This window comes from Hyperoodon ampullatus (genome assembly GCF_949752795.1).
Source record: "Hyperoodon ampullatus genome assembly, chromosome: 4".
Taxonomy (NCBI): domain Eukaryota; kingdom Metazoa; phylum Chordata; class Mammalia; order Artiodactyla; family Ziphiidae; genus Hyperoodon; species Hyperoodon ampullatus.
In genome coordinates this window covers 39,151,457-39,165,271 of record NC_136917.1, presented here as the reverse complement: position 1 = coordinate 39,165,271, position 13,815 = coordinate 39,151,457, and the positions used below count along the sequence as shown (strand labels likewise).

General features: G+C 48.4%; 1 protein-coding gene across 1 annotated transcript in view; it reads right to left on the bottom strand.

The window, feature by feature from the left end:
- Positions 1–4,275: 4,275 nt before the first annotated feature.
- NOTCH3 (notch receptor 3) overlaps positions 4,276–13,815 on the bottom strand; it is a gene marked incomplete at both ends in the record, with an annotated part of 32,602 nt that continues 23,062 nt past the window's right edge. Inside the window, 5 exons of the mRNA XM_079703195.1 lie at positions 4,276–5,322; positions 6,134–6,231; positions 9,591–9,738; positions 10,004–10,308; positions 11,432–11,594. Coding sequence (XP_079559321.1) covers positions 4,276–5,322; positions 6,134–6,231; positions 9,591–9,738; positions 10,004–10,308; positions 11,432–11,594 — 1,761 coding nt within the window. The remainder of the gene's footprint in view (positions 5,323–6,133; positions 6,232–9,590; positions 9,739–10,003; positions 10,309–11,431; positions 11,595–13,815) is intronic.

Below are 13,815 nucleotides of genomic sequence, written 5' to 3'. Positions count from 1 at the left end.
CCAACAGTTTGTCCAGGATTTGGCATGTAGTAAGTGCCCAATAAGCATATAGAGGATAAGTGAATGAACATAAAATGAACTTGAGACAATAAAAGAGATTGTCCCAGGAGTTTGGGATTAAATATACACACTCACTACTATATATAAATAGAGGGAATTCTCTGGTGGTCGGTGGTTAGGGCGCCCCGCTCTCACTGCCAAGGGTGTGGGTTCAATCCTCGGTCGGGAAACTAAGATCCCGCAAGCCGCGTGGCATGGCCAAAAAAAATTAAAAATAAAAATAAAATAATAAAATAAAATAGATAATGAACAAGGACCTACTGTATAGCACAGGGAATTATACTCAATATCTTGTAATAACCTATAATGAAAGAGAATGTAAAAAAAAGAATATATATGTATACATATGTATATAAAATAACTGAATCACTTTATTGAAACTAACACAACATTGTAAGTCAATTATATTTCAATAAAAAATTTTTTTAACAAAGAATCAATATTTGTTTATTTATTTTTGGCTGTGTTCGGTCCTCGTTTCTGTGCGAGGGCTTTCTCCAGTTGCGGAGAGCGGGGGCCACTCTTCATCGCGGTGCGCGGGCCTCTCACTATCGCAGCCTCTCTTGTTGCGGAGCACAAGCTCCAGACACGCAGGCTCAGTAGATGTGGCTCACGGGCCCAGTTGCTCCGCGGCATGTGGGATCTTCCCAGACCAGGGCATGAACCCGTGTCCACTGCATTGGCAGGCAGATTCTCAACCATTGCGCCACCAGGGAAGCCCATATTACAATAAAAATTTTTTAAAAAATAGAGCTTCCCTGGTGGCGCAGTGGTTGAGAGCCCGCCTGCCGATGCAGGGGACACAGGTTCGTGCCCCGGTCCGGGAAGATCCCACATGCCGTGGAGCAGCGGCCCGTGAGCCATGGCCGCCGAGTCTGCGCGTCCGGAGCCTGTGCTCCACAACAGGAGAGGCCACAACAGTGAGAGGCCCGCATACCGCAAAAAAAAATTTTTTTTAAATAAATAAAATAAAAAGAGACTGTTCCATCTCCAAAGACTTAGCCAAAAGAGAGGAGGTGGAGTGAATATTTTTTAGTTGTTTCCACAGAATTCCTGCTTCTGCAAACCTGACAGCCCTTAAATTTACCCCACGCCCCAGTTTCAGAGCAGAAACTCATTGCTTTAAGAAATCAGCACATTCTATAACCCATTGCCATAGTGATTGGTTAGAGAAGTAGTGCTCAAAAGCAATTTTTCATTGCTTGGCAACTGGCAATATCTGGAAATATTTTTGGTTGTCACACTGGAGGAGGGAGTGCTACTGGCATCTAGTGGGTGGAGGCCAGGGATGCTGTTAAACATCCTACAATGCACAGGACAGCCTTCCACAGCAAAGAATGATCTGGCCCCAAATGTCAACAGTACCAACGTCGAGGAACACTAGGTTAGAGGATAAATATGCGACCCACTTGAAGTCAATACAAAATCAACCCCAAGACTAGAAGCTTCTCAGTTCTCTGGAATGTGCAATATGGTCTATGATCCTTGCACCTATTTTGCTAATAGAGAAGGAGGGCTGGAGCTGTGGGAGTGGGAAGAGAAGTTGGGTTGAGTACCACATGTAGCCTGAGAATTAAACTGATGCCCAGAGAAAAATCTGTAGAGATGAGGAACTCAGCCCTTGTTGACCTCATTTGAGCCACTAGCTCAAATATCCCCTGAAGCTGGTCTTTTTTAGCTATATGAATGTATAAATTGTTTTTTTGTTTTTGTTTTTGTTTCTTTGCGCGATATGCGGGCCTCTCACTGTTGTGGCCTCTCCCGTTGTGGAGCACAGGCTCCGGACACGCAGGCTCAGCGGCCATGGCTCACGGGCCCAGCTGCTCCGCAGCATGTGGGGTCCTCCCGGACTGGGGCACAAACCCGTGTCCCCTGCATCGGCAGGCGGACTCTCAACCACTGTGCCACCAGGGAAGCTCTACAAATTGGTTTTTGTTTGTTTGTTTAAGCCAGCTGGGTAGATTTTTTGTGTCACTTGCAACCAAGAGCACTCCAACTGATGGGATGAACAAATGAACATTAAATTCCTCCTTTCCTGGAGGACCTCAGTGTAAACACAACTTTGTCTTGGGGCACAATTATTTGCAAGACATAGAAACTCATTCAAGCTGGTATACACAAAGGAGTATTTATTATAAGGTGCAGCATTGTCTCCAAACCCCAAGGGAGCATGAAGTAGAGGTGAGATCCATGCAGAACCAGCATTAGGCAATTAGAAGGCAGTTAATAAATACCTATTGATGTCAGTGGAATAAATGCTCAATTAACTGGAATTGATACTCCATTTGGAAATGAGGTGCTCCCTCCAACACTCTGGAGCCATTTGAGCGCTCATCTCTGATTCTCCCTGCATAGCTCCAGTCTTCTGCTGTTTTCTCATCAGTACCCACCACCCCAAACTGGCCATCAATATTTCTCCATCTGCCTTGGCCTCAGAAACTCCACCAACTCATAGCTTTCTTAGCATCCCCATTTTAAAAACATTCTCAAGCAAGGGAATCTGGTTCAATTTAAGTCAGGTGGCCACCCCTAGTCCAATCAGTGGAATCATCCATCAAAAGAGGAAGTAAAAGTGGCCGGCAAGCAAGCCACATGGTTTGACTCCAAGATGAGAGCCCAAGTTTTTACCAACCAGGGTTCTTGTCCCCCTTAGTCAATAGAAATTGATCAGGGGCCAGACAAGAAATTCAGGCAAGGCTTTATTGGGACCCCTGCTGCAGCAGGGGGGAGCGAGAACGAACAGATTCCCGTGATTGCTTGCTCCCCAAGGGTGGAGGTACGGGGTGAGGGCGGGTCCAAGGGTGGAGCCAGAAGGGTGGCTTTGGTGGTCTGCCCACCCCTTTGGTGGTGGTGTGTGCAGGGGGCATGCGCAGTACCCTGCTTTTGCTCCCAGCTCTTCAGAAGTGGCAGTTGGGGTTTTTTTTGGTCTTTTTGTATCTTGTTGGCCATAATTTGCCCCAACTGCACATGCCCACAGTTATTCTTAGTCCCTTATAGCTTCTTTGTCTTTTGTTGCTCCAGGAGATGTTTGTCCAGGTGCAAGCACTGCAGCAAAGGGTCCCAGGTCCCAGCCTGTCTCAAAAGTTAGCGCTGAAGAGACAGAAACCCCACACTACCACCCCTCCCCCAAATCTTACCTAGACACAGAATAATGACATTGAGTGCTAACTAGTCCTTTATTAGGTGGTGAGGGGAAAGGGGGCTGTACAATACAAGGGCTGGGAATTTAGCTACACAGGGACTGTGACCAGAAGCTATATTACAAAAATAGCCTACAGATATTTCTATTCTGCCCTGGGGCTGGGCCAGGGAAGTACCAGGATGAGGTGCCGTGCAGGCAGCTCCTTTCCTCCCTGCAGGCCCATATTTACAGGGAGACAAAGTAAAATGCACATGTCTCCCCTGGTCCTCATATTCCCACCGGCCACCCCACCCCCAAGTTCCCAAAGGGAGGTGGTCCACACTCTGTGATGGGGGGCTTGGGGACAGGCTCTCCAGGCCAGAAGGGCACTTCCCCCAGCAAAGCTATAGAATAAGTTGCATCTGGAATGCAGTGAAGTGAGGGAGGTGGGGTGGGGAGAAGGCTCCCAAGTCTCACCCAACCCCTAGCCCCAGAGGGTTCGCCCAAGGGTGCCTACTTGGTTCACACCAGGGTCGTGTACTCGGTACACAGGATCCCGGTCATGCCTGTGTACTTGGTACACAGAATCCAGCTTGGCCGAATGGGCCCACAGACTCAGCCCCACGGGGGCACTGGGGGGTTTGCAGGGGCAGGGAGCGTCTCCATATATATATTTTGTAAAAAATAATAATAATACTAATGTTTGTTTAAATGAATTTGTTTCTATACAAAATGTAAAAAAAAAAATAATAATAATCCACCTGTGTCAGAACATGAGTGAGAGAGGCCAAAGGAGGCAAGAAAGCAGGAGAGAATGGGCGGTGGGGGTGGGGGGGTTGGCCCCAGGAAGAGGGGAGAGGCAGGAGCATGTCCCAGACTCACCACAAGAACCAAAGGGTGGGGGTCAGCCTGCACCCCTTATAAATAAAGGAAGACTGAAGCCCTAGGCTTGTGACCTGTCTTGGTCACACTGCAAGGAGGGTGGGGTGCAGGAGAAGAGATTAGAGAGAATGAAATGGACTAAAAGGGGAGACAGAGAGGAAGCAGGATAGGGTGTCTCTACAGCCTCCTCAAATCTAGGAACTGTGGAGCCCTCAGGCCAACACTTGCCTCTTGGGGGTGACTTCAGGCTGGGACCCTAGCTGGGTCTGGGACTGAGCAAGAGGGCCAGGGACCGACAGGGGGAGCGGCTGGGCAGACAGTGTCCCAGCGGCCGTGGCCCCGGTGGCAGTGGCCGGGCTGGGCGTGGAGTCGGACCAGTCCGAGAGTGAGGGAGGTGAGGGGCTGGCCCAGTGCTCGGGGGACTCTGGGGATGGGGTCAGGTAAGGGTGCTCGCTGGGGACCCGCAGGAAGCGGGCCTTTGGGGGGCTGCTATGGGCCCCGGCTGCAGGGAACTCATCGCCATGTCCTGGGGCTGCCAGGTACGGTGGGGGCCGCTCCTGGGGGGACACGGGGTTCCCGGGGTTCAGCAGCTGGGGTCCCGGGGCCAGCGGCAGCAGGAAGGAGGGACCTGGGGGGGCAGGTGGGGGCAGCCGGGCCCAATCGAGGGGGACGGCCACGGGGTTCAGCAGACCCAGGCTGAGCACACAGCCCCCGGGGGGCTGGCGCCCGAGACCTGCCCGGCCCGCGCCACCAAGCTGCGCCAGAGACACAGCTGTGGCTGTGGCAGCCGCGTAGGGCCCCTCGAGGGGGAAGCCGCCAGGGGACGCGGGGGGGCCACCAAAGGGCCGTGGGGAGTCCAGCGAGTCCACCGGCGAGAGCGTGACCGAGCTCTCGGCCAAGGGCCCCGGGCAGGCCAGGGTCAGCTTCTTGCCCCGACCCCGGGCACCCTGAGGCCCCAGCCCCGCCTTCCCAGGAGGCCTCCGGCTCTTCTTGCCCCCGGACTGTGCCACCTTGAGGCCTGGGAGGAAGGCCCCGGGCGGGCAGAGCAAGGGCCCCAGGCCGTGGGGGCCAGGGGGGCTACGGGGCCCACTGGGCTGGTCTAGCAAGCGCACGATGTCCTGGTGCAGCCGCTCCTGGGCCACATCCCGGGGCAGCCTGTCCAGGTGGTCTGTGATCTCACGGTTGGCAAAGTGGTCCAGCAGCAGCTTGGCAGCCTCAAAGCTGCCCTCCCTGGCGGCCAGGAACAGCGGAGTCTCCTCCTGTGGCGGCCCAGAACCCACAAGATGTCAGGGTCACAAGAGTCAGGATTAACTGCTGGCTAACATCACAGAGGCCTCCTGTCTCTGGGGGAACCTGAGAGCTAAGAGTTCATACTCTCCAGCCAGACAGACCTCGGTCGGAATCTCAGCTCTGCTGGGGAAAATTGGGCAAGTTCTTTCCTTTAAGCCACATTCATCCAGCACCTACTAAGCTTCAGGCCGCAAAAGCCAGGACCAGGGTGAGGAGAGTGAAGCACTCGCCTTAGGCACAAAATTTAAGGGGGCATCAAAATAAATGATATTTTAATGAAAAAATTTTAAATTAAGATTAATGCAAAAAGAATCCATAATGAATATAATTTTGGAAATTTTAAATAAAGATGGAATCCAACCCCGCACCCCTTTAAGCCTCACTCTTTCATCTGTAAAATGAGAGTAATACCACCTTGCAAGGGTTTTTAAACAACAATCAAAACATCTACCTTTTATTGAGGATGTGCTAAAGCACTTTATAAAAGCTTTAGCTCACTGAATCCTCGAAAGAGGCAGTGAGGTGGGTACCATTGCTTCCCCATTTCGAGGATGAGAACAGAGGTTCAAAAGAGTTAAGCAACTTGCCCGAGGTCACCTAGCAACTGCCATACACTTCCTCCTCTGATCCACTATGAAACCCCTTGGGCCCAAATCCCACACCTGAAAGCTGGCTGCAGGCAGGGTGAATGCCCCCACTAGCCTACCCCAACCTGCTCTCTGCCACCTGTGGAAGCTGTGCCAGGGCTGACTCCCAGGTGGGCCAAGGGCTGGGGCTCACCTTGCTATCTTGCATGTCTTTGTTAGCTCCATTTTTGAGCAGGGCCAAGGTGGCCTCCACGTTGTTGACAGCTGCAGCCCAGTGTAAGGCTGATTTTCCTGGGGGGGAAGTGAGGAAAGGTCAGGGTCAGGACCAGGCTCATTTGCTGGCCCCCCAACAGCAGGGGGACAGAAAATGTCTAGAATATGGCCTGGGATGGGGGGAGGGTAGGCCTGCCACGAGTATCTGAGTAACTGTGTTTGGGTCCATGTGTGTGCACACCTGTAGATGTAACTCTCCATATACGGGGGGTACTATGTGGACCTCACTCAGTGGTACCTAGAGCTGTGCTGTCCAGTGCAATAGCCACCAGTCACAGTGGTTCTTTAGTATATGTAAATTAAAATTACAAAAAAAAAAAAAAAAATGGAGTTCCCTGGTGGTCTAGTGGTTAGGATTCTGGGCTTTCACTGCTGTGGCCTGGGTTCAGTCCCTGGTCGGGAAACTGAGATCCCACAAGCCGCACAGGGCAGCCAAAAGAAAAAAAACAGTAAAATAAGTTAAATTAAATTAAATTGATACCAAGACCATTTAATGGGGAAAGGATAGCTTTCTCAACAAATGGTGCTGGGACAACTGTTATCTCCACGTGCAAAACAATAAAGTTGGACCCCTACTGCACACTATACACCAAAAAATAATTCAAAATGAGTCAAAGACCTAAATGTAAAAGCTCAAACTATAAAACATTTAGAAAAAAACACAGGAATAAATCTTCATGACCTTGAATTAGGCAAAGGATTCTTAGATATGACACCCAAAACACAAGCAACAATAACAAAAACGACAAAAATAGATAAATTGGACATCATCAAGATGAAAACTTTCGTGCTTGTAAGGACACCATCTAGAAAGTAAAAAGAAAACCTACAAATATATTAAACCTACCATATGTTTGATAAGAGACATACCTAGACTATATGAAGAACTTCTACAACTCAATAATAAAAAGACGAATAACCCAATTTAAAAATGGGCAAAGAATCTGAATAGACATTTCTCCAAAGAAGATACACAAATGGGCAATAATCATGTGAAGAGATGCTCAACATCATTAGCCGTCAGGGAAATGCAAATCAAACCACAATGAGATACTAAATCACATCCACTAGGAAGACTAGAACAAAAAGACAGATAATAGCAAGTGTTGGTGAGGATGTGGAAATACTGCAACCTTCATACACTGTTGGTAGGAATGTAAAACAGGGCAGCCACTGTGGAAAACAGTCTGGCAGTTCCTTAAAAGGTTAAACAGAGTTACCAAGTGACCCAGCAATTCTGCTCCTAGGGATATACCCAAGAGAAATGAAAACATATGTCCACACAAAAAATGATACAGGACTGTCCATAGCAGCATTATTCATAACAGCCAAAAATCAGAAACAACCCAAATGTCCATCGGTGGAGGAATGGATAAACAAAATGTGGTATATCCATATAACAGAATATTATTTATTCATTAAAAGACAAAAAAGAAATAATACTGATACATGCTACAACATTTGTAAACCTCAAAAACATCGTGCTAAGTGAAAGAAGCCAGTCAAAAAAGACCACATATTGTATGATTCCATTTATATGAAATAACCAGAATAAGCAATCCATATAGAGAGAAAGTACATTAGCGGTTGCCTAAGGGCCGGGAAGATGAGGGGGATTGAAGGGGTGATGGCTAAGAGGTCAGGGCTTCTTTTTCAGGTGATGAAAACATTCTAAATTTTATTGTGATGATATTTGCACAACTATGTGGTTATACTAAAAATCATTGGATTTTATACTTGAAATGGATGAATTGCATGGTATCTGAATTATATGTCAGTACAGCTGGGGTTTTTTTAAGTAGGCAAAACAAAGGTTAAAACATTAAATGAAATAAAACATTTAGTTCTTTGCTCACTCCAGCCACATCTCAAGTGCTTGACAGCGCATGCCAGTGGCTACCATACTGAACAGAACAGACTAAGAATATTTCCAACATCACAGAAAGTTCTATTGGACAGTGCTCTTCTAAAGCCGTATTTCCCAACCAGGGGTGATTTTCCTCTAAGGGGCATTTGGCAATGTCTGGAGATATTTTTGGTTGTCACAACTGAGAGGTGGGGTGCTATTGGCATCAGTGGGTGGAAGCCAGGGATGCTACTTATCCTACACTGGATAAAGAAGATGTGGTACATATATACAATGGAATATTACTCAGCCATAAAAAAAGAATGAAATAATGCCATCTGTAGCAACGTGGATGGACCTAGAGATTGTCATACTGAGTGAAGTAAGTCAGGCAGAGAAAGACAAATATCATATGATTTCGCTTATATGTGGAATCTTAAAAAATGGTACAAATGAACTTATATACAAAACAGAAATAGAGCCACAGATGTAGAAAATAAACTTATGGTTACCAGGGGGACAAGGGGGGAGGGATAAGTTAGGAGACTGGGATTGACATATACATATTATCATACATAAAATAGATAACTAATAAGGATCTTCTGTATAGCACAGGAAACTCTACTCAATGCTCTGTAATGGCCTAGATGGGAAAGAATCTAAAACAGAGTGGATATACGTATATGTATAACTAATTCAGTTTGCTGTACACCTGAAACTAACACAACATTGTAAATCGACTATCCTCCAATAAAAATTTTAAAATAAAAAAAATTTTTTTAATAAATAAATTTTTTAAAAAATCCTTGGGCTTCCCTGGTGGCGCAGTGGTTGAGAGTCTGCCTGCCAATGCAGGGGACACGGGTTCGTTGCCCCGGTCTAGGAAGATCCCACATGCCACGGAGCGGCTGGGCCCATGAGCCATGGCCGCTGAGCCTGCGCGTCCGGAGCCTGTGCTCCGCAACAGGAGAGGCCACAACGGTGAGAGGCCCGCGTACCGCAAAAAAAAAAAAAAAAATCCTTCGCTACACAGGACTGCCCCCACCACAAAGAATGATCCAACCCCACATGTCAATGTTGCTGAGACTGAGAACACCTGCCCCAAAGGATGTTTCTAAGAGTCCAAGTGTGTCTACAGCTGTATGAGGTTCTCTAGACACCAGGGCAGGTCACTATTGTGCAAGCAAGCCACCTCCAGGGACGGAGCGGCCCTCACCTATAGATCTGGCTGATTTGGAAATTTATTACACCAGTTGTCCAGCGGATGGCACCAGAGTAAGTTCTTCTAACAAAGCAGATGGAAGGGAAGTGTCTTGGGAAGGGCACCTTTTCCTGAACCACTGCCACACAGTATGGGCTAATGGGCGCCATTTTTTTTTTTAATGCATGAGTGTAGGTCCATGTTGAAACCCTGTTGTGAGTACACGAGTTTCATTGACTGGGTGTCAGTGTGGGTGTGAGTTCACACCAACAGTCAGGGCCCAGATGACACCCTCTCAGCCCCCACCCACCACTACCCCCCACAGCCTACCGAGTTCATCCACAGCATTGACATCAGCATGGCTGGCGATGAGCTCTTCCACCATGCCCTCCACTGCCAGGCGGGCCGCCAGGATCAGTGCTGTGGAGCCGTCTGCCATGCGGGCATCCAGGTCTGTGGAGCGGTTCCGGATGAGAATCTAAGGGAGATGGGGCACAGCAGGAGGAGTCATGGCAAGAACAAAGGGGCGAGAAGCACCTCTAAGCCCTCTGAGGACCCCAACCAATACACCCCGTGGAACTGATGAGGTTCAGGGAATAGCTTCTTGCCAGAAACTGTACTCCCATATATCCCCATCTTACAAATGAGAAAGATGAGCTCTGAAAGGCAGAACCAGGGCTTGAACCCAGGTCGGTCTGATGCCTGTCCCAGCTCTGAAGTCCAAAGAGGTGAGCCCATCTCACCTGGAAAACGCCCTGGGCATCAGCAGTGACGGCTGTGTGCAGGGGGGTGCGGCCTGAGTGGTCCTGGGCATTGGTGTCTGCCCCAGCATCCAGCAGCCGCTTGGCCGCATCAGCCCGGGCATAGCGGGCAGCCAGGTGCAGGGCCGTCTCACCCGTGCGGTCGGTCCGAGCCCCAAGCTGCGCCCCCTGGCAGATAAGGTCTGAGATGATGCTGGCTGACGTGTCTTCTGCCTCGTCCTCCTCAGCTGGGATTGCTTCCAGGGCCCCCCCGCAGAAGGAGGCCAGCATTAGCGGGGTGAAGCCATCTGCAGGGACCAGGAGTGTGTCACAAGGGAGGTGGGCACAGGGCCTTTCTGGGGAATACGATTGAGGGCACTGCATTAGGAGGAAGTGGGACATGTGGAAACACAAGAGGGAATGGCAAATCCTCCCATCACACACACACACCTGTGTCAGGTGCCCCAGAAGCCAACCCAGGATGAGGATTCATGGGCATGTGATTTGTCACAGAAGGGCTCCTAGGTAGTAGGGGACACAGAACGAGGGAGGGAGGAAGTCAAACAAGTGTGCAACCTTGGGCAAATGCCTGGAGAGTTATTTCAGCCTGATCCCAAAGGGGGACTGTGGAAGCTGAGCTGTACCCCAGAGTTGTAATCCAGCTTGAGTCAAAGGAGCTGAGCCTTTCATACTCCTGCATCCACTGGTCAGGAGCTGCCCCCAGGGACATAAAATACCAAGCACCTCAGGCCCTGGTAGCCTGAAGGGCTTCAACAGAGAGCCATAGGTCCTGGTCATTGGGAGCAAAAGCAAAACAGAGCTGGGGAAGGCATATCCCAAAATGTGGCAAAGACAAATCCAAGAGGATCCAGATAACGTGGTCTGCTATACTCTTCATGAGCATTTGCTCTTGTTTCCCTTAGGAGGCTACTTGCATCCCATTCTCCATCCTCAAGCCCTAGATAAAGCCAAATCCTTCCTTCAAGGACAGGAATATAGCTCAGGCCTGTCAATCTGCATATTCCAGGCCCCAGGCCACACTGATTGGTTCAGGAATGGGTATGTCCATCCAATCAGAACTCATCCTGGGACTTTTGCTGGTACATATGGGAAAAAGATTTTGTAAGGCCTGCCCCACCTGTAGCTATCAGTGCCTGCAGGAAAAAGCCTACTTGGGCTGTGGAGTCAAGAGGTGGTGAGTCCTGAATCCAAATGTGCCTGAAGCTTCCATTTACAAGAGCCAGTAAATCCCTTGTTTTACTTAAGTTAGCTTGAGTTGGGCTATTAAAACTTACAACCAAAAGTCCTGATTAACACACACCCCCACAGACGGACACCCAGACACACCCAGCTTTCCCCAGAAACAGACCCAGATGCAACCTCTCATGAGTAGGATGGATAAAGGGCATCCTGGAGGGAGGGATGCCTGACCTGGACCACGCACGTTGACATCCATGCCATCAGCATCTGCATCGCCCTGTGGTGGCGTCAATGCCATGGCTGGTGCCACACGGATGTCGGCAGCAACCAGGTGGTGTTGAGTCCACTGGCGGCAATCCACAGCATCCTCAGCTCCCACACCAGGCTCCTCTACCTGGAGGCACAAGGACCCAGGTTCTCACAAGGGGTTGGGAGACACAGTTAGAGGGACAGTCTGGGCATTCCCACAGGTTTCTCTCATGGAGATGCACACATGGCCCCAAGAAACCATTAACATCCTGCTTCTTTTATAGATAAGGAAATGGGAAATTGATGTACTGGAGCTCAGAGAACTCATAAGAGGAAGAACTGGGATTTTAATCCGGGTTAGAAGGGCAGAGGGTCTGGGAACCCACGGTAGTGATCAAGGAAGAGACACAGAGGGGACTTCCCTGGCGATCCAGTGGGTAAGACTCCGCACTTCCAATGCAGGGGATGCGGGTTCAATCCCTGGTCAGGATACTAAGATCCCACATGCCGTGCAGTGCGGCCAAAAAATTAAAAATAAAATAGATTTAAAAATTTTTTAATTTTAAAAAAAGGAAGAGACACAGAGCATAACACCTGTCAGCACACACCTGTCTATACACTAGATAGGAACATACCAAAAATGAAATTAAGAGAACAATTCTATTGACAACAGTATCAAAAAGAACAAAAAACTTTAAAATTAAATTCAACAGAAGAAATGCAAAACTTGTATTCTGGAAATTCCAAATCACTGGTTAAAGAACTGTGGGAGTAGAGGGATCCTGCAATAATAATAATTCCCAGTATTGGTATTTCCCTGGTGGTCCACTGGTAAAGAATCTGCCTTACAATGCAGGGGATGCGGGTTCGATCCCTGGTTGGGGAACTAAGATCCCACATGTCTTGGGGCAACTAAGCCCGCATGCCACAACTACTGAGGCTCTCACGCCTCAATTAGAGCCCACGTGCCACAACTACAGAGCCCACGCACCCTGGAGCCTGCGCACTACAACTAGAGAAGGGAAAAATCCGCATGCCACAACTAGAGAGAAGCCCACGCACCAAGACGAACAGCCTGCGCACCTCAGTGAAAAATCCCGCATGCCTCAACGAAGATCCCGAGTGCCACAACTAAGGTCTGATGCAGCCAAAAATAAATATAAATAAATAAATAAATAAATAAATAAATAATAAATCTTTAAACAAAATACTAATTCCCAGTATTAATCTGGGAAAGGAGTGAAAGGTGAGAAGCAGGGAGTTGCCCTGGATACCACATAGGCTCCCACGTGGTACCACAAATATGAACGTGAGGTATCAGGACTAAATAATCACACACAAATGTATTGATTTACCCTCAGGAGTCTAGCACCTGGGCCCCTCAGAGGAGCTCAATAAATTTCAGACTCATGGTCCAGAAGGGAAGAATGAAGTTATGAATACAGGACAGAATATCCCTAACTAGCCTCCCTGGGCATTTAACAGCCTGCACCAAACACAGAGCCTGATCAAGCCAGACCTGAGCTTAAGGACCCAGGTGGGGAGTTGAATTTCATGAAAGGGGAGAGCCAGGTGATGGACAGCTAACCAGAAAGGGCCATGGAGGATGGGACAGCCTTCAATGTGGATTCAATGTCTGACACTGTCACTTAGTAGGCTTGTGACCCTAGGCAAATCACATTAGAGCTCTGAGCTTCTCACTGGTAAAATAAGGATGATGCAATCATTCTGCAATGCTAAAATGCCATCATAAACATTCTGTACCATATACTTAACACCCGCTTTTGGATGAGAAAGGAAAAAAAAGCCTGGGGCAAGCAGATTTCTTTAGCTGTCAATTGTAATAGATGTCTTCATTTCAACAAACATTAAAACATAGGCAGGGGAGGGAATTCCCTGGTGGTCCAGTGGTTGGGACTCCACGCTTTTACTGCCGAGGGCTGGGGTTCAATCCCTGGTTGGGGAACTAAGATCCTGTAAGCTGCACAGTGCAGCCAAAAAAAAAAAAGATAGAAAACATAGGCAGGGGAGTGGCATCTAAGAATGGAGGTGTGTATCAATAGCTACTTTATAGCATCCTCATAAAGATGAAATAAGATGTCTTGTGTACATTCAAGACATTCAGCAAGTGTCAAAGTAATGCTAGCAGGAGGCTGTTATGAACTGTGCTCCCCCAAAAATCATATGTTGAAGGCCTAATCCCCCAACATGACTATATTTGGAGACAGGGCCTTTAAGGAAGTAATTAAGGTTAAATAAGATCATGAGCGTGGAGCCCTAATTCAATAGGACCAAGGTCCTAATAAGAAGAGGAAGAGACGCCAGAGTTCTCTCTCTATGCACACACAGAGGAAAGGTCACATGAG